The following is an 18,718-nucleotide window of genomic DNA, read 5'->3' on the forward strand; positions in this document are numbered from 1 at the left end:
CCTAAAAATGTCATAAACATTTTATTAAAAAAATGCACATCCAATCTATTCTGTCGGCATTATTAAATTGTCAGATTTTATGCCTTTCTTGTGGCCTGTCAGCATCACTGATGTTTCATTGTTCATACTGAAAACTAGAGGGATACACTCACCATTCTGTCCTAGCTCTGAGACTAATGTTGTACTCCATCTAGAACTAATCAGCTTTCTGTCCATAACATCCTCCACTCTCCAATAGTCATTTTAAATCCACTAGGTGTGTAAAATAAACCATGTTATGGAACTCATCAGCTCCCAGCTAGTTTGACAGATAGAGGCCTTTTATGTGCTTGGTTCGATGGCCTTGGGTTCTAAGATGACCAATTTACCAGTATGTTGGAATCATTTATCCCGGGTGCTATTGGATATGTTTAGGGATCAGAAATATATGTCTGGAAGTGCTATTTATATTAATCATTTCATACTTTTTCAAACGTACTTTTTCAGATGTTTTGATTGGCGCAGGCAAACATGACCTGCCGAGACCCACGGGGTCTCTAGAACGCTACTTGTGAACTATATGCAGATCACCCAACTTCAGAATTTTGCTGACCATACACTGAATGATCTGAGTGGACAATATGCATTAGATATACCATCTAATATCTTGTGCAAGGTTCTCCCTATTGAATCCAGATTGGATTGTTTAGATTTGTCATCATATTAGACTATTTTGGTAAATGTGAAGGAGATTGCAGATATTTTACAATCAAGGTTCCTGCTGACTTGGCTCAAATTTGAGCAGTGGACGGCCCTGCCAGCACTCCTCCATTCAACAAGTTGATCAGGCTACTTTTGTCAAAGCTGGGCCTAAAATTGTCGGCTGCAGTCACTGTTGGTATACTCTGACTGTGATGGGTGCCAGTTGTTAGAATACAATAACCCATTGGGAGAGATTCCTACAACCACACTGTTAGCGGGGCTAGAGAGTGGGGCTGAACAAGAAAAAATGCAAACCAGTGTAGCAGCATCCTTCAGAGAACCTGAACAGCCAAATTTAGCCTCTTGTCCAGTGAGTGGGTGAAAAAGTACCCAACCTAAGGTTGGGCCATGTGCATACAGAGCTTTCCATGAATGTTAACAGACATCTTCAGGGACGGCTGGAACTCCGGCAAACTTTTTCTTCTTTGGACATAGTGGAGAAGGAAAAAAATTTCCAGCAGGTATTTTACTGAGGTTTGTGCCCCTATTTGCAAGATTTTGCCTATGTTCCTGTTGGGATAGAAAGTGATGGGACATCGACCCAATAGGACACAGACTTTAACAAAACATCCCCTTTTCAGTAAAATGGGGAGGTTGAGAACCTGTTTAAGGTTATCATTGTATGTGTTTTCTGTCTTGGTGACAACTGCTTCCTCCATTTCTTGTCCTGCTTTCACAAGGACAGGAAGTGAGGTGAAATCTTTCCATCTGGGTTACAGACGTATTTACTCTTCCCGAGTCCAACCCTAACCTATGGACTTTTGACTTGCTTGTGCTGCCATTTTTTTCATCCATAGTACGTTGTGCAGTGTTCAAAAAGCATGCTCTTGGGATTCTGATGTCATGTTACAAATGTGAAGACAATAACATTTCACTCACCAGCTGGTTTGTTTCTGGCGTGCTAGCATGGTCTTCTCTAGCATTGATATGGCTTGTAATGCTTATTGACCAGCTAACCTCAAATGTTCCCATAGACTGGCACTTTCTGCATGTATCACCTGCCTGCAGTTCCTGTATTCATTTTATTTATACGCATTTTCCAAAGCTTTATTGATTTCTATTGACAGACACATCAGCAGCAGCGACAGGGTAGGAAAGCCGTACCGAGGTGTGAAGCCTGTATTCAGCATCGGAGATGAGGAGGAGTATGACACAGGTACGACAGTATTGTATGTGATCAGAAAATGTGTTTTAATAGCTTTATATTTCAGGTGTGTGTAAATCTGACCTCAGACTTGAGTAGGTCATGTGTTTGGTCTTGTTCTGGGTGCCAGGTCTTCAGCCATTTGATTTAGCTCACAGAGAAGGGCAAAATCACAGGAGTGCATTCATTCCAGGCACCAAGGTGTTCCAGGAATATACACTGAGCTGCACATGTGCAGCTCAGTGTACATTCTGAAGAAGATGGCAGGCAGATGGGTACATTTTGTTTTATTGCAGAAGAGACATTGCACATCTCTTCTGTAATAAAGAGCCTGCATGTATGTAATATTTAGTGTTTTTTTAACTTTAGTTCATTTTAAGACTAAACACACACACATACACGCCTTTTACATTTCATACCTTTTTACTTATCAAAACTTTAGTGCAGCTCTCTAAACAGTCTGATGGGTTGCTTTGTTGCAGCTGCAGTGACCTTTAAATGGCTGTATGTATGCTTCTTTGTTTCCCTTCGTGACACCTGCACTGTTGCGAGGAGCTAAACTTTAAAAATGCATTCAAGAACCTTAACTATTAACAAAAATGTATCTTATTTGTGTATCACTCGGCTGTAGATCCTCCAATCATCTCTGAATTGGTGCTGACACTGTCCTTCCTTCTGGAGGGTGGCTACTTTTGTTCTCCATGGTCCATGTGTGTGTTGTAAAGTAGTCCCCGCTCCAAGCTCACTCCTAATAAACTATAACTTCAGTACAAATTCACTACCTAAAGGTGAGATTGCAGTCTATCCCGGGAGTGAGCTTGGAGCGGTGACTACTTTACAACACACACAGGGACCATGGGGAACAAAAGTATTCACCCTCCAGAAGGAAGGACAGTGTCAGCACCAATTCAGAGATGATTTGAGGATCTACAGCTGAGTGATATACAAATAAGATGCATTTTTAATAGCTGGGGAAGTTGAATACATTTTTAAGATTTAACTCCTGAGTTTAGTGTCACTTTAAGGGCACACAATTGTTTTCTATATGCCCTGTTCAAACTATACAAGTTTGTTGCATAAAAATGAGTATTTGTGAATTTTTATGCAATGCACACGAATGTGTAACAACAGGCTGTTGTGCATAGAGTTAAATGTGTGTTTTTCTTAAATTAATATAAGAAAGAAAAATGTCAATGCGTTGCAGCACGCATGCACAATGCACCTTAGTATGCACTTGGTGGGATTTGGGCTGGTAATAACTTCTATCTAAATGTTGCCTAGGCTCAGGCATACCTGGTTTTCTTTCAGCTTCATCCATTTTGCACAGAGCCACTGTAAGAATACAATGTTGTGGAAAATCGTATTCCATTAATCACAATTATGTTGGCAAAGCTAAATTGTAGGTCGCTTGACGCTGGCCACACAGATTAATTTGTGTACAATCTCCTTTTTATATACCAACAGTTGTGTGTGGGCTTACCTGCTTTGAAGTCAAGTGAATGAATGTTTTATGTAGGCTCTCGCACAACACATACATCTAGAGGAGATTCTACAATCCGATTGTATTCTATGTGGGCAGTTTAAATGTTCAGTTGCCTGTCCTTGCAAGCTTGCCATGGGGACAAGCAACCAGCATGAACACACACAAGAATAAAAGTGTAATGTATTGCAGCTTAGCAGTCCCTTAGATGTGCTGGCTGCATTCGTTTTTATTTCAGAATTTTGCCATGATATTTACCGGGTGATCCTTTCCTTCAGCATTGAAATAGGACTACAGAACACCTCCCCTCTCTTAATCTTGATAGGAAGGCCTTAACATACTTATTGATGACCTTGTTTGATATAACATTATAATGTTTACAGGACTGCACTGTATTTCTGATCTGATCAACAGGCATTTCTTTGCTCTCATGGAACAGATATGACAATATGGATTTGATGTTACATTTAACAGACCAAAAGAGCGCAAATAAGAGTTTTCATGCAGTTTAAATATGGTCCTCGTTACATGAATACCTTTATCACAGAAAGAAACAAATCCGTAATCTTCATCTCTACTGTCCTTCATTATCACAGCATTTGTTTGCTGCTTTACTATAGCTGTAAGCTTTAGATCATCCAATAATCCCGAATCTCGATGTTCCATTTCCTTCTAATAACCGGCATGAAGAATTCACATTTCTATTGTTAGACTTGTTCTGTTTGTGTTATGTGTTTGTTACCTCTTTCTTCTCTTTATTTTCTTCCAGATGAGATTGATAGCTCATCTATGTCTGATGATGATCGCAAAGAAGTTGTTAATATTCAAACATGGATAAACAAGCCAGACATCAAGCATCACTTTCCATGTCATGAAGTTAAAGAAAACGGTCACATGATTCCAAGGTGTGTAACAAGAGCATTGTGTTGCCTCACCTCAGTTTTGTCATTAAATCTGAACTTCAGGCAAATACATACATACATACGTACGTGTTTTACTTCCCGAGGTATTTGTATTCCTGTCCTGAGATTTACTCAATCCTGCCATACAGCACAACCAGCCTGGAGGCCTAAAGCCCCATGCACACTGAGTGACATGAAAATCGCGCGATTTTATATGAGCGATATTGAGCGACTTGTCCCTATTGGGCTGTATGCAATCAGGAGCAAAATCGCTTGAAAAAAGGGTCATGTAGGAGCTACAAGCGATGTTGAGCGACGAGATGTGAACAGCTCCATTGAAATGGATTGGTGAAGCTACATAGAGCGATTATCGCGTGGAAATATGAGCGATATCGCTCAGTGTGAATGGGGCCTAAATCTTCTGCTGATGTTTTGTAATCTAGCCAAGTCTTGTCTCTGCCCCAAACCTCTTATTAGACAGTGAAGGAGAAGCAGCAGTTTGATGAGCGGATCTATGTCACTCAGCTTTCATCCTGTCAGCGTTTTCCTTGTTGGCACATGTGCACTGCAGCACAGCTGACTTTCTCCTTGTGCTGCTTCTCACTTTCCCAGACTACGCTCTGCTGTACAGGGAATTGTAAGAGGCTGATGCCAGTCAGATTTGGGTACTTATTTAATGAACACACCGATAGCATTTGGAGTTGTTTTTTTTCTGAAGTTCTGCTTTAAAGTGATGCGGATATATGTTTGCTTCATGTCCTCTTGTAGCACATAAGGATATGTTGGTATGGGCGCTGGAGCTCTGCAGAGTTTATAAACTAGATTTTCCATATTTTTTGACACTGCACATAAAACCTTGCAAATTCTGCATGGAGCGTCCAAGGCAAAAAGTAAACCTTGAATGTCATTTAGCTGGAATTGGACTTCCTCATGACCTAGGTTGTGTCATTCCCTCCTGTAGGTATGTCCAGATAGAATGTTTTCTCTTCTTTCCGATTAACTCTCTTGCTGTCACCAGTGTAAGGCTTATGTCAGCCGGCAGCCCGGACCTTTAAACAGTTGTGCAAATATCATGTGACAAAAAACACAACTGGCACCATTTATTCTTCAGGGTCTCTGTTTTCAAAAAATATATCATTTTTTGGGGGGGGGAGGGGGGTAACCTTCAGGCTTAACATGTGTGCAAAAACAGCTCTGACAGCAAAATGGTGTAAGATTGTCATATATTGCAGCTTACCAGGCCTTAGATGTGGTGGCTGCATTAGTTTTCCTTTTCCAGGCTAAAAATATTTTCAGCAAATACAGAAAATATTTATTCCTGCTGTGTCCTTGACACTTCCTGGGAGCTGAAATGAATGCAAATACCATGTTATTTTGTTCTGTAAAGTACTAATCCCATCACCCTTTATGTAAGATGACATGAGCAAAGACAGATACGTTGGAAGTCCAGCTTAGGTGTCATCCATGACTGCCCCCAAAAATACAGTGGAAGAGTGAATGTAGCCAGCCAGGACAGGAAGTGTATTATTCCCTTGAATACCAGGTGAAAGTAATGGGGAAAAAGAGCTTAAAGTCACCCGGGAGCCTTGCTCCCCTTTTAAAAGCCTTTTTTTGGCTTTAGTCCTCTTTTGGGTCAAAATACCGTGTTTCCCTGAAAATAAGACACTGTTTTATATTTTTTGGGCTCAAAAAAACACACTAGGTCTTATTTTTGGGGTAGGTCTTAATTTTTTTTTAATGTACAACAATCCACACTTATTAACGGTAGAAGACTTACAAGACAGGAGTGAGTGGCAAAGTTAAGATTAGGGTAATCAGGGGTGTCGTACCTTTCCAAGAGCAATTTGCTAACCAATCGCTGGCCAGAATGAGCGAAGCGCGCTTTCACTATGGATTCCTCACAGGCGGAGTGCATTTGGTATCACTCCGCCTGTGACAGGAGGCGGCTCTATTGAGGAGGCACCGGCTTATGCGGCTCTGTTCCCTCCGCTGCCACCTCGCTTCCTCTAGCGCTGGCTTCGTTGGCACCGCTGATTCTCTCCTGCCTCTCCCCAGGCTCTTCAAGTTCCTTATGCCACCACCATCCCTGGGCATGGGCAACATCACGTCTTATTTTCGGGGTAGGTCTTATATTTTAGCAATTCACAAAAATAGTACTAGGTCTTATTTTAGGGGTAGGTCTTATTTTCGGGGAAACAGGGTAGTATATTTACTAATGTCCTCCTGTGACCCAAACTCAGTCCAGCAGCCTGCTATATGCTGACAACACAGAGCCGCACTGCAGCTGGGAAGGATCCTAACAATATGGTCAGGATCCACCCCACTGCATGATTGGCAGCTGGCTTTGCCTCTCTAGAGCCAGCTGTGCCCGCCCACTCCTGTATTCCCTCCAATGAGCGCTGGAGAAACGAAGAGGGGAGGGGGGATTCCTTTCACAGAGCGTCAAACAACTGCAGTGTCGTTTGCCCGCTCTAAGTATTGGGAAGAGTACATTTTACTCTTCCAATTTTCTCCCTTAAATTTGTGCTGTGGGTTCTGAGCAGCATTGTCAGATAGCTGGCGCCTCCTCCTCCCTCCACTTGTATCTGACCACATTGATGAGCAAAGGAGACGGTGTTTCTGAGTGACAACTCCGAGATAACAGATGGTGGCAAGGAATGCAAAAAGAGCCTGCGTGGTTCCCCCCACCCATCCTCTGCAAGATGCCGGCTCTCCTAATCCTGCAGTCCTGTAGGTGCCTCCTCTGCTCCCTTAACCCCTTCGTGACGGGAGACGTACAGTGTACGTCTTGTCACTTTGTGCCTATATGACTGGCCACGTACACTGTACGTGACGAGTTATATCAGGCTTTGTAATGCCGGTATTTGCTGATTCTCAGCATTTAACAGTCATTCATTAATGTCTCAGTATTGAGGCATTAATTAATGAAATAATTAAGCTTTTTGTAAAAGCTTCTTCCTTTCATTAATGAAAGAATGAAGCCGTTACATGCAAATAGAGGACCGCAATTTGCGATCCCGTATTTGACAGCTCAAAATAGCAGAGAGGCAGCAGTGACTCACCTCACCTCTCTGCTATTTGTTTTGACAGCTGGAGAGCCCGATGTTTAGATACATTTCACTGAAAGGATACAATGTATATCTTTTGAGTGAAGTGTATCAGACTTCTGATCGTCTAGGCATGATCCAAAGAGCTTTTAGTGAGATCTGAATCTGACTAAACTCAGGATCAGTCTCTAAGGTTATTATTAGCTGTTCCTAAGTTTGGATCAGCCTAATAGCCAAAAATAAAATAAAAAAATTAAAAGAACCTGAAAACTAGCTCAGTCATGAAGGGGTTAAAGGACATACAACCTCAGCTCTACTGGTCCCGTACCCTCCTATTTCAGATCACAGAGGACAGTGGGGGGAATTAATCAAATCTGGAGCAGATGAGCATGGCAGCCAATCAGCTTTTCTTTTTCATTTTCAAGTCTTAAGTGAACAAACTGAAGAGAGAAGCTGATTGGTTGCCGTTGGCAACTGCTCCAGACTTTGTCTGCTCCGGTTTTGATCAATTCTCCTCCATCAGTCTTCGGTCTTCTTGTGCAATCTGCAGCTGCTGTAATTCACAAGAAAACATAAGCGAGTAGAGGAGACACAGAAAGGGTTGGAATATTACATGGAGGGTAGAGAAGTTTGGGTGTCTTAGTGCTGGCTGTACCTCCCCTCCTAGGAACGCCCATATTTTGGGCTTCAGCTTGGGGAGGAGCTACATCCAGCCCTAACCACAATAAAAATGTAATTGGAACGGGGACAAGTATATTATGAACTGGGTCCACCGGGGCATTTAACGGGCATTTCATAGTTGTGGGAAAACATATTTAGAAGAAAACTAATGCAGGTTATCCAGGGACTGGAAAGTGCAATATCATTTTTTTGTTTTTTGGGGTCAGATGCACTTTAGCTAATACGACAGTATAATACACGGAAATAATGAATTACTTTGCTTCCTTTTTGTTTTTCCTTTTAAAAGTAACCTTCTGGTAACAGCAACCCACATGTATTGTTTGCGGGAGATCCAGTCTAGGAAAGGATTTGCGTATATACAGTCAAGGCAAGCGCTGAGCTCGGTTGTAAAGATCACATCTAAGAAGAAACATCCAGAGCTGATCACATTTAAATATGGAAACAGCAGTACATCAGGAGTGGAAATACTAGCAGTGGAGAGGTGAGAGAATTCGGTACCAATATACATTCTGTACAATGAAAACATCACTTATATGGTCAAAGGCTCTTTCTTTGCATATATGTGTGTGCAGTAGCCCTGGGCATTAAAGCCCCAGCACTTCATACATAAAGCTATTTATTTTAAAAAGTTGCTAATTCACAAATCTGCTCTTCTAATTTCTTACATGAGGTGTCTCAGCCGAGTTAGAAACATGCAAAATCTCAGTGCAATGCTGTAGCATCTACCAAGGGTTAAAATGCTCAGTGACAGAGATCTAATATAATCAAGATAAATCCCACGCCAAATGTGTAACCTAGCAGCAACACTAGAATCAAATTCATGATGCAAATGACAATGTAGAGAAGTGTCGTGCTCTAAAAACTGTAACCAAATGTTAAATCACTTGAAGTCCGGGGAGTTACACCCCCTTCCTGGCCAGGCATTTATTCCGTCATGCAACGCTGCACTGAAACAAATTTTATACCATTTTTGGGGGGGGCAGATAGAGCTTTCTTTTGGTGGTATTTAATCACCACTGGGGTTTTATTTTTCACTATTTAACAAAAATATATTGTTAAATGTTTACATTGCTGAGCACGCACCAGCACGCACACGAGTGGGGGGAGGGGAAGGACGTCTAAAGCAGTGGTTCTCAACCTGTGTAACCACAGGACCCACATTTGTCCTCGATCATTAAGTTGCAACCCAAGTCGCACTACAATGGAACGCACAGCAGTGTGGGCTGCCGTGCTGTGATGGAGCTCCACCCATACATGCATTGCTGTTACAGCTCCCATGCACTCCCTGTAGAGGTGCTGGGAGCCAGAATGTGACATCACTCCAGTCCAGGCACCTCTATAGGAAATGCGAGGGAGCTATAAGCATTTCACGTATGGATGGAGCTTCTTCGCGGCCATACTCCCAGCCCACCCCACTTCAAGTTAACACTCGGAGCCGGCTGCTCAGTGTAAGAATGGCTGCTCAGTGTAAGAATAGACAGTGCTGTGCTAGGGGGAGGCTGGTAAGCCTCTCGCCTAGAAAAGTAGAAGGCATGTGGCGACCCACTGAACACGCGGTCGCGACCCACTTTTGGGTCACGACCCACCAGTTGAGAACCAAGGGTCTAAAGACACCCTCCCGCTCCTATAAGGTTCAGAAACTGCCAATGGATGGGAGGTGGTTAAATATGTGCAAAAATAACCATCAAAATCATATACAAAAGTAATTCATCAAAAAAAACAAAACACCAATCTGGAGAATAAATATAAATATTTATTTTTTTAATAATATTTGGTTACAATCTTTAGAGCGCGACACTTCTCTGCATTGTCATTGACAGTTGGAGATGTGTTGTGCAATTCCGGAAAAGAAGAGAGCGAGTGTGGTCACATGATTTTAGAATGAATTCAGAAATGTGAAAATAAGGATGTTTTGTGTGTAGGCAAAGAAAAGCCAATTTCAGGGTTTGATGCAGTTTATCTTGGTTCCATATTTTGCATGCATGGCTGTTTATTAATCTCAGGAATATGTTCTCTTTCTAGGTACTTAATACCCAACGCAGGAGACGCTACCAAAGCCATCAAACAACAGATCATCAAAGTTCTTGATGCCTTGGAAAGCTAACAGCACCTCTACCACCCTTTTCTATTTGTTGACCAGAAAATAAAATAGTTAATTTAATTTTCTTGGGGTTCTATTTCATAACACTCCTTTTGCATAAGTTTTTTTTTTTTTTTAATGATTTCCATTTTGACAAGTGTACATTACTGTACTGAAAACGACTGTTCAGTAGAGGAGAATGATATCTGACCTGATCATCCCAAGGCTCAGAAATGGAAATGAAGGAGGAATGACATGGACTGAATGATATATTTTTTTTTTTTCCTACAGTTGATTTTGTGTAAATAAAGGGGAAACACTCAGGTTAGCGTACCGGTGATGGTAAGCACAGAGCCCTGACTGGATCAGTATTGACAGCGGACGGTGCACAGAAAGGACTGTACTATGCACCAGAAGCGCTCCTCATCATAACCAAATCACATTTAACCACAATGCACTAACAATAGGTTTTAATTTGTTTTTGTTTTTTGTACATTCCATCTATAGTTTCCACAGGGCTAAAACCACCTCCCAGCTACCCCAATTTGTTTCATTAATGTCCCAATTTTCAGACCTCAACAATGGATTGGTTTGTTAGAAACTGGCATTGAATATGAATTGGGGTTTGAGCGGATAAGGTTTGAAAGCGTTTTAAAGGAGAGCTCCAAGCAAATGGCTATTTTTCATTATCTGCACACGCAAAAAACCACAGATCACATTATCCATTGCAAACTATAAAATCTGGTCTAGTAAAGGGCACACCTACATCTAACCATTTTTAAAGTAGTGCATATGCTGGGAATCTGGTTATAAACGTCCGTAGAAAATGTATGAGAATGAATGACCTAAAACTATTCTATTATTAAACACACGTACTGGTAGTTTTAGGCTTCCCTGGAGCTCTCCTTAAAATGTTTCCTGCCTCGAGATTTTGGAAGGTTTGGCTAAATCCATATCACTACGTCATCATGTCTGTTATCCTTATTGTTATTTTATTTGCAAGTTAATATATGGGGAAAAATGTGCAATCTGTGTAGGAATGAATTTGGGGGGTTAAGACCCCCTTTAACTGCCAGGAGTTCTGCATCTAGTGTGGTCTACAGAGACAAAACCATATAATGCATTTGCTTCATTAAGCACACTATGGGGATCTTGTCTCATCTCTCATACAAACATCTAATAAGGAAGCGTGTTCTCTTCTATTTCTTTCTTTTTTTTTAACACAATTCTGAAAATATACCTGAACTAACAGGACCAGAACCAGTATTATTACCACCGCCCAGTACTGATGTGACCCGACAGGTCTTGCCTGTTCAGTTTGCTTTTAACAAAATCATAACAGCAACTGAAAAATAAACCTTTTATGGAAGAGCATCTGAAATCTTTGAATTCCAACCGGTTGTGTCTTTTTTTTTTTTTATTAAACCTTCTATTTGTTTTATATCCTAAGGCTTTTGTACACTTGGCACTATTTTTGGTATGGTTGTCCTTTAATAGTTTCCCACCCCCCTGAGTGCGTTCCATTGTGTTAATACCTGACTGCCTTCCTATTCCAGCCATGTTTATAGCCTTTCCACTGAGACTGTCCCCCCTATATCCTCTTCTGCCTGAACATGTACACCATGGCCCCATTCATTCCTAAGGGAGAGCTGTAGTTCTGATGGCCTCCAGAGCAGTACATCCCTCCCATAGGAATGAATAGGGCCATGGCATGCATGCTCGGGAAGGCCATGGCAGAAAGGCTGTGCAGTGTTTGGGGAAAGGGGGGGGGGGGGCACAGAGAATAGGATTGTTGTGTTGAGAAAGGCAAGTATTTAACCAGATGGGCTTCAATCAGGAGGGATGGAGACAGTTATGTAAAATACATGAAGTTTTAAAGCTGAACTCCAGGCAAAGGGCTAAAGGCACAGAGCTGTTTTACCTGTCACAGGATTTGTGTTTCTATCCAGTCCTGACATTTACACAGCTCAGGCCTGTTTGGCAAAGGACAGGAGACCTTGTTTTTCTTTGCTGCAGTTCTGTTACAACTAAATGTATTTTCCCTTCTCCACCCTGTGACTGGACAGTGAAAGGAGAAGTAGCACTTTGATTAGCTCATTTCTCTGCCACACTGCTCCTATCAGCATGCTTTTTGTACTGACTCACAACTGATTGGCAACTTGTACTGCTTCTTACTGCCCCAGTCTCGGCTTTGCTACACAGTAGACTGCAAGAGGCTGATGCAAGTAAAATGCATCTACTTTACACTAAATGCATTTATTTACTTATTATTGCAGCTTTGCGTTGATTAATATGTGTATATGGGCTAGGTGCACACCTAGGCAATTCAGATGTCAAGCTGTTGTTGCACATTTTTGCGCAGTTTTCAACGCATAGAGATGGGACCCGAACGGTGCGACAACTGGCGGAAAATAGAAGAATATCAGAATTTTTTAGAAAACAAACTATTTTCCCCCACAGTGCTTTAAAGGGCATTTTCTGTTTATTAACCCCTTCATGACTGAGCTTGTTTTTAGTTTCTGTTCGTAAATGACTGACACACTTTTGACATTTTTGCTGTGTGATTCTTCCACGTCAGTAATATACTTTCTTACAAAGTGCACCCACACATATTATATATTGTTTTTTAGAGGACAGATAGGGCTACATATTTATATCACATATGCGCGTCTAACGCCTCACTTAGGACAAATAAAATATAAAAAAAGAGGAAAAAACCGTTTAAAAAAAACACTTTTTTCCCAGTTTTGATTTGTAGTATTTTTTTTACAAAACCAGCACAGCTAAAAAAAATGCAATAAATACATTCATTTATTTGTCCCTTATTTTATTTTATTTTTTACACATTTTTTTATTTTTTTTACACTTTTCACAATTTTTTTTTTTTTTTACACTTTTCACTTTTTTTTTTAACTTAAAAATGTTATTTTATTTATTTAATTATATCAAGCAGATTTTGTGAATTAATCTCACTGTTACTGCTTGATAAATTAATAAATTTTTGGTTATTATCAGGCTGCTTCAAACTTCAGAACAGCCGATAATAAGTTAGTGACACTGATCCTGCAGCAGTTCAGGATTCAGCTGTTACTAAATGTTTTCTGATTGTTGCAACAACGATCAGCAAACAAACATTCTTCTTCCAGGAATAGATACATTGTAGGAATAGACACATTTTGTATCTATTCATGAAAGAAAAAAAAAAAGCCAGTATAGCTTGAGAGAGATATCTCTCGATCTATACGAGCTGTCAGAATGCCGGCAAAAGCCGGCATCTGTGTCCGCTTTGCTTTGACTCTCAGACACCCGATATTAAGGTATCGGGTGTCTGAAAAAGGTTAACCCTTTCATTAATGAATGCCTCTGTAGTAAGGGCATCCATTAATGAATGTTAAAAGCTGATTCTCAGCGATTAACAGCCCTCTAAAGCAGCAAATAACTCGTCACGTACAGTGTACGTGACAAGTCATTTGGTCCCTTTGTGGCTGGACGTACAGTGTACGTCTCCCGTCACGAAGGGGTTAAAGACAAAGATGGTTTTCATGTTAAATCCCTTAAATTTGACTCTTCCTTCCCATGGTTTCCAAAAGGGCCGCCCTTCCTTTTGAGAAGTTAGCTCAGTTGAAAAATAAGATAGAGGACCTTTTACACAAAGGGGAATAGGTGGCTGAATCACTGCAGCTCATCGCTAAGGTATTTATATGGTGCCTACCAATTTACACAGCGCTTTATATAGTGCACATTCACATCAGATCCTGCGAACAATCTAAGGTCCCTATCTCACAAACAATGACTTTTTTTTTTGCTCAATGCGTAGAGGTTAGCACAAACTTCCTGACATTACAAAATATCAGATCGGGGAGATTTGTCCCCAACCAAATGAGTGTCATTAAGAAGGATTATGTCTATACTGGGACCGATGACCATGGCTACTCCAGTACAAGTATGCATTACTACCCCCATGATGGTGTGGTGATAGGAGCCCATATGGATGGACAGGTCATACAGGGGAGATAGAGCCAAATAATCTCTTTAGCCTCTATGAGTTTGCAGGAACTGACAACCATAACGGAAGCAATTATGTATTTTCAAGACCAGATAAAGGGGTCTTATGTGCTGGTCTGGTCAGAGAATATAACAGTTTCCTACATTAATCATCATCAGGAGCGCACTAGATCAAAGTCTGAAAGCAACATTGCAAACCACTTGCTACAATAGGCAGAATATAATCTAATGTGCATTTTAGCAGTTCATGTAAAATTAGAGAAAAGCCAACTCGCAGATTTTTTTGAGCTGGGGCAACTAGACCTGGGGGAGTGGGCATGCAACCAGGAAGTGTTTGAGATGATCTTGGAACATTGAGAGTGATCGTCAGTAAACTTAAAGTTAAATACCATGCTAAATATGTCTAAAATCACATATACAGTGTACTCAAACATCACATAACGATACATATAGCATCATTACACAGAGACCCACCACTAGACCCATAGGTGACCTCAAGGTAAGTGCAAAGCCCTGGGAAAGTGGCACCAATATAGTTGTACTGAAGCAAGAATCAAAACACAATATGATGTAAATAGGAATTGAATGGGCTCACTGGGATCAGTCAGTCAAACCCGATATGCACAGTCCTAAGATTATAAACCAGATGTCATCAAACAAATTCTGTGCTAAATTTTGAATGGCGGCTCAGCGCGAGGACCGACAGTGCTGCCCACGATTAAGGCTGAAACGTGTAAGCATTTATTTGTTTGCTGCTGTTATGCCTTATTACAAATAAAGTATTGGATGGACGGATTCCCTTGCAAGTGCCAGTTTTGTACCTACTGCCCAAGAGGGAAGATTGAGGAGCCTCTCACCTATCGTCCCGTCTTTGCTCACACAAACAGAGAGACAGCTTCTCTGTGTGCCAGTTTTGTACCTACTGCCCAAGAGGGAAGATTGAGGAGCCTCTCACCTAGCACAGAGGGAGGCACACGGCGGCACACTGAACACTGGGTGCAACCCACTATTGGGTCGCTACCTACCAGTTGAGAACCACGGCTCTACTAGAGCAGAGTGTGTTTCCATTCAGATTAAATTATTGCACCTCTTTCCCAGCATTCACATCAAGTTACTGGATCATTTTCCAGTGAATAATTCAGTGTGGACTACCTTTACCCCTTCGTGACTGGAGATGTACAGTGTACGTCCCGGCACTTTTTGCCTATATGACTGGCCACGTACACTGTACGTGACGAGTTATATCAGGCTTTGTAATGCCGGTAACAGCTGATTCTCAGCGGTTACCAGTCATTAATGAATGCCTCAGTATTGAGACCTTCATTAATGAAATAATTAAGCTTTTTGTAAAAGCTTCTTCCTTTCATTACAGGATACAGGACCGCAATTTGCGATCCTGTATTTGACAGCTGAAAATAGCAGAGTGGTAGCAGTGACTCACCTCTCTGCTATTGGTTTTGACAGCTCTAGAGCCCGATGTTTAGATACATTTCACTAAAAAGATGCAATGTATATCTTTTGAGTGAAAGGTATCAGTTCTGATCGTCTAGGCACGATCAAAGAGCTTTTAGGGAGATCTGAATCTGACTAAAGTCAGGATCAGTCTCTAAGGTTATTATTAGCTGTTCCTAAGTTTGGATCAGCCTAATAGCCAAAAAATAAAAAAAAGTTCATTTATCAAGCTGTCATAGTGACTGCTTGATATAAACTGACAAGAAAAAAAATGTCATATAATTATATAGCCCTGTGTGTCCTCTAAAAAACTATATATAATATGTGAGGGTACATTTAGTAAGAAAGTATATTACTGACGTGGAAGAATCACACAGCAAAAATTTAAAAAGTGTGTCAGTCATTTATGAACAGAAACTGAAAACTAGCTCAGTCATGAAGGGGTTAAACTGTGTATGATGGATGCCCCACTGCAGGGTTTTGAAGCTGGGTGGGGGGTCAACTGGGGAAACAAGCAGCCAGCCTTCTGGTTTGTACAGGTTTATTATTATTATTATTACATATATATAGCGCCAACAGTTTGCACAGCGCTTTACAATATAAGGAAGACGTTACAATCACAACACAATTCAAGACAAGATGGTAAGGACGGCCCTGCCCCTGAGGGCTTACAACCCCCTGTGGGTTTTATATTGAGTGTGGGAATGAAGATGTTCCCTAGACAGCACACGTCTGCTGCAGAACCAGAGCATGGAGGATCTCAAGGTTACAGCATTAATGAGCAGTAAAAAACCCAGAATGATACCAATTCATAGCCATGGAGGAAACTTGCTGCCATTGCTGATCTTTTTCTGAAACTCCAAGTCACTTTCCTGGAGCACGTATGCAGCAAGTGCAACCAGAACACGTGATCTGTGCAACAGTGTAAATTGTAAAGAAACCTGAACTGACAGAAACATGGAGACTGTTACTGTTCATCTCCTTAAAATGCTAGTTAATTTGCCTCCACAGACTTAAATATTGAGTCTCTGACCTGGAACTAGTAGCATGCAAGTAAAGTCAGTCAAAAGTTCAGATACTTGCCCCAGATCAGAGACCAAGAACACAGCCAGGCAGAAGCACAGGTCAGTAATGGTAGCCTACAGTTCTCTCAGTACAGGTTTCTTTTGGCATGAAAGGCATCAATATAGTGTACATTACCCATGCATTTTGTATGTGAGCTTAAAGGCAAAGTCCACCTTTTCAAAAAATAAATGAATAAATGCAAACACATTATTGAAGGAACAAATAAGCGTTTCTTAATTGGTTTGAAAAGGTGAACTTTGCCTTTAAGCTGACATGAAAAATGCATTATTCCCGGGCCCAAAGGGCCGTACCAAGTTACAGACCTTTGGTGATGGGACTGGAGGAGGAAAACACTGGACTACATATGCAGTGATGTCACCACACTTGTACTACATTGAGAACTACGAGTCCCATTGCCGTGGTGGCAGATGGGACTTTTAGAGTTTGAATGACACGGTTGTGCAGACAGAGGCATTCAAAGTCACACTGAATTCCAATAAATACAGAATCCTCCTGCAGAAAGAGGAACCCTGTGATTTGGGTAAGTCGGAAGGGGTGGTTTGAGGGTTGGGAGTTGGAGAATGAAACCATGCTTCATGTTATACACTAGATATGGTGCAAAAGGTGGAATATTCTTTTATCTTGTGTGTATATTCCTCTTCATCCCCCTGGAGTTCATAGTACACATATAATGCAGCAGATGACTTCAGCAGCCATAATCCATAGACATGCAACCTGATATATATCCCTCTGAGAAGCTGAGATGAATGGAGGAAGTAATGTACACTGACATCTACAAAAGCTTAGGGCAATAAACTGCTTACATCACTGAAAAGAACCCTTCTACTGCCAAGTCTATGAGGCACACCATAACAATAAAGACAACACATACATCATTACACATTAAAGGAAAGCCGGCTAAACCCAGTCCAAAGTACACCCAACAGTAATAATATCAGATTTGGGTGGAATTAATGTTTAAAAGGTGTTAGTGTAAAGCTGGCCATACACTTATAGGTTGTTTTTTTCAAAAAGTTCTTGATTCCCCCATCTGTACTAAACAGCGTGGGTAGAGGCATCTCCTCTGGCCGGCTTTTGTATTCGGAGGCAGCTGTTAGAATACATAAACAGTGACTGCAGTCAGGACCGGATTAACATAGTGGAGCTCCCGTTCCAGGCCTATTCCTGCAAATAGGCCCGAGCTGACCCGGATCGCGGCCGGGCCAAGCTGACCATGCAGCCGAGACCCTCTATTCAGGCACATCAGAGGGCCCTCTGATGTGCCTGAGGCTGGTCACGGGCCCTCGGGCAAACCGGAACTTCCTCTGAGCTACAGGCACAAGCTGCCTGCAGAAAAGTTAAAGTCCCGGTGTCGGCACTGAGTGCCTTGTGTCCAGGTGCCCGCTCCTGGACACAAGGCAAAACCGGACGGGTGGCAACCCTAGTCTGAGCAGAGAGCCGCATCTGCTGGGGCTGCAGTCTCTGAGAGCTTGCAGATTTTCCTCCCCTGTGTAACTGGGTGTTTGGAGTCGGAAGGGAGGAGGGCTGTTTTTTGGGGGCTAGCCCATTACCCCATGTTAGTCCCATAGCTTTAGCCTTTTTTGTACTAGTCTTATCTATCCTTATATGCAAGAGGCACTATATTAGAGCTGAAACCCTGTCAGGGACATATAGAGTTGATGATCTCCAGCACAGGCAAACAGCTTATTGAGTGCCTGGGGCACCCGACCTCTGGGCTCCCTCTTCTTCTACCCCCCACATTTCTGTCTCTGGGTCCGCCATGGGTTCTAGGGTGTCCTCCTCTTGTTGCTTTTCTGCATTGCTTAATTCAATCCTGTGTAGGAAAGTCACTGGTTTGTGGTCAGGAAATGGCAGTAAATGCAGCTTTATTGAGAGCAAACATAAGTCTATTTCCAGCAACAGGGTGCACTTTCCCTTTTAAACAAAACAGCTTCCAGGAGTACTTGAAAAGTAACACAAAATAAAATAAACTATTCCGGATCGCAGCCATGCCGAGCTGACCATGCTACCTTGGCCCTCTATTCAGCCGTATCAGAGAGCCCTCTGATGTGCCTGAGCAGAGAGCCGTGGCTGCAGTCGCCAATCTCTCTGACCCCCCTG

At 41.8% G+C, this 18,718-nt stretch overlaps 1 protein-coding gene across 4 annotated transcripts in view; it reads left to right on the forward strand.

Moving 5' to 3' along the window:
* Positions 1-10,646, forward strand: part of TBC1D23 (TBC1 domain family member 23) — a 45,975-nt gene extending 35,329 nt beyond the window's left edge. For 2 of the 4 annotated variants that reach the window (XM_018568328.1, XM_018568330.1), the window contains 4 exons: positions 1,809-1,897; positions 4,135-4,270; positions 8,282-8,476; positions 10,018-10,646. In XM_018568328.1, the coding sequence (XP_018423830.1) occupies positions 1,809-1,897; positions 4,135-4,270; positions 8,282-8,476; positions 10,018-10,099 (502 nt within the window). In that variant the 3' untranslated portion in view covers positions 10,100-10,646. The remainder of the gene's footprint in view (positions 1-1,808; positions 1,898-4,134; positions 4,271-8,281; positions 8,477-10,017) is intronic. The other 2 variants (XM_018568329.1, XM_018568331.1) reach the window with 1 other exon arrangement.
* The last annotated feature ends 8,072 nt before the right edge of the window (positions 10,647-18,718 follow it).

Source organism: Nanorana parkeri, unplaced genomic scaffold (assembly GCF_000935625.1).
Source record: "Nanorana parkeri isolate BGI_ZX_2015 unplaced genomic scaffold, ASM93562v1 scaffold1171, whole genome shotgun sequence".
Classification (NCBI taxonomy): Eukaryota; Metazoa; Chordata; class Amphibia; order Anura; family Dicroglossidae; genus Nanorana; species Nanorana parkeri.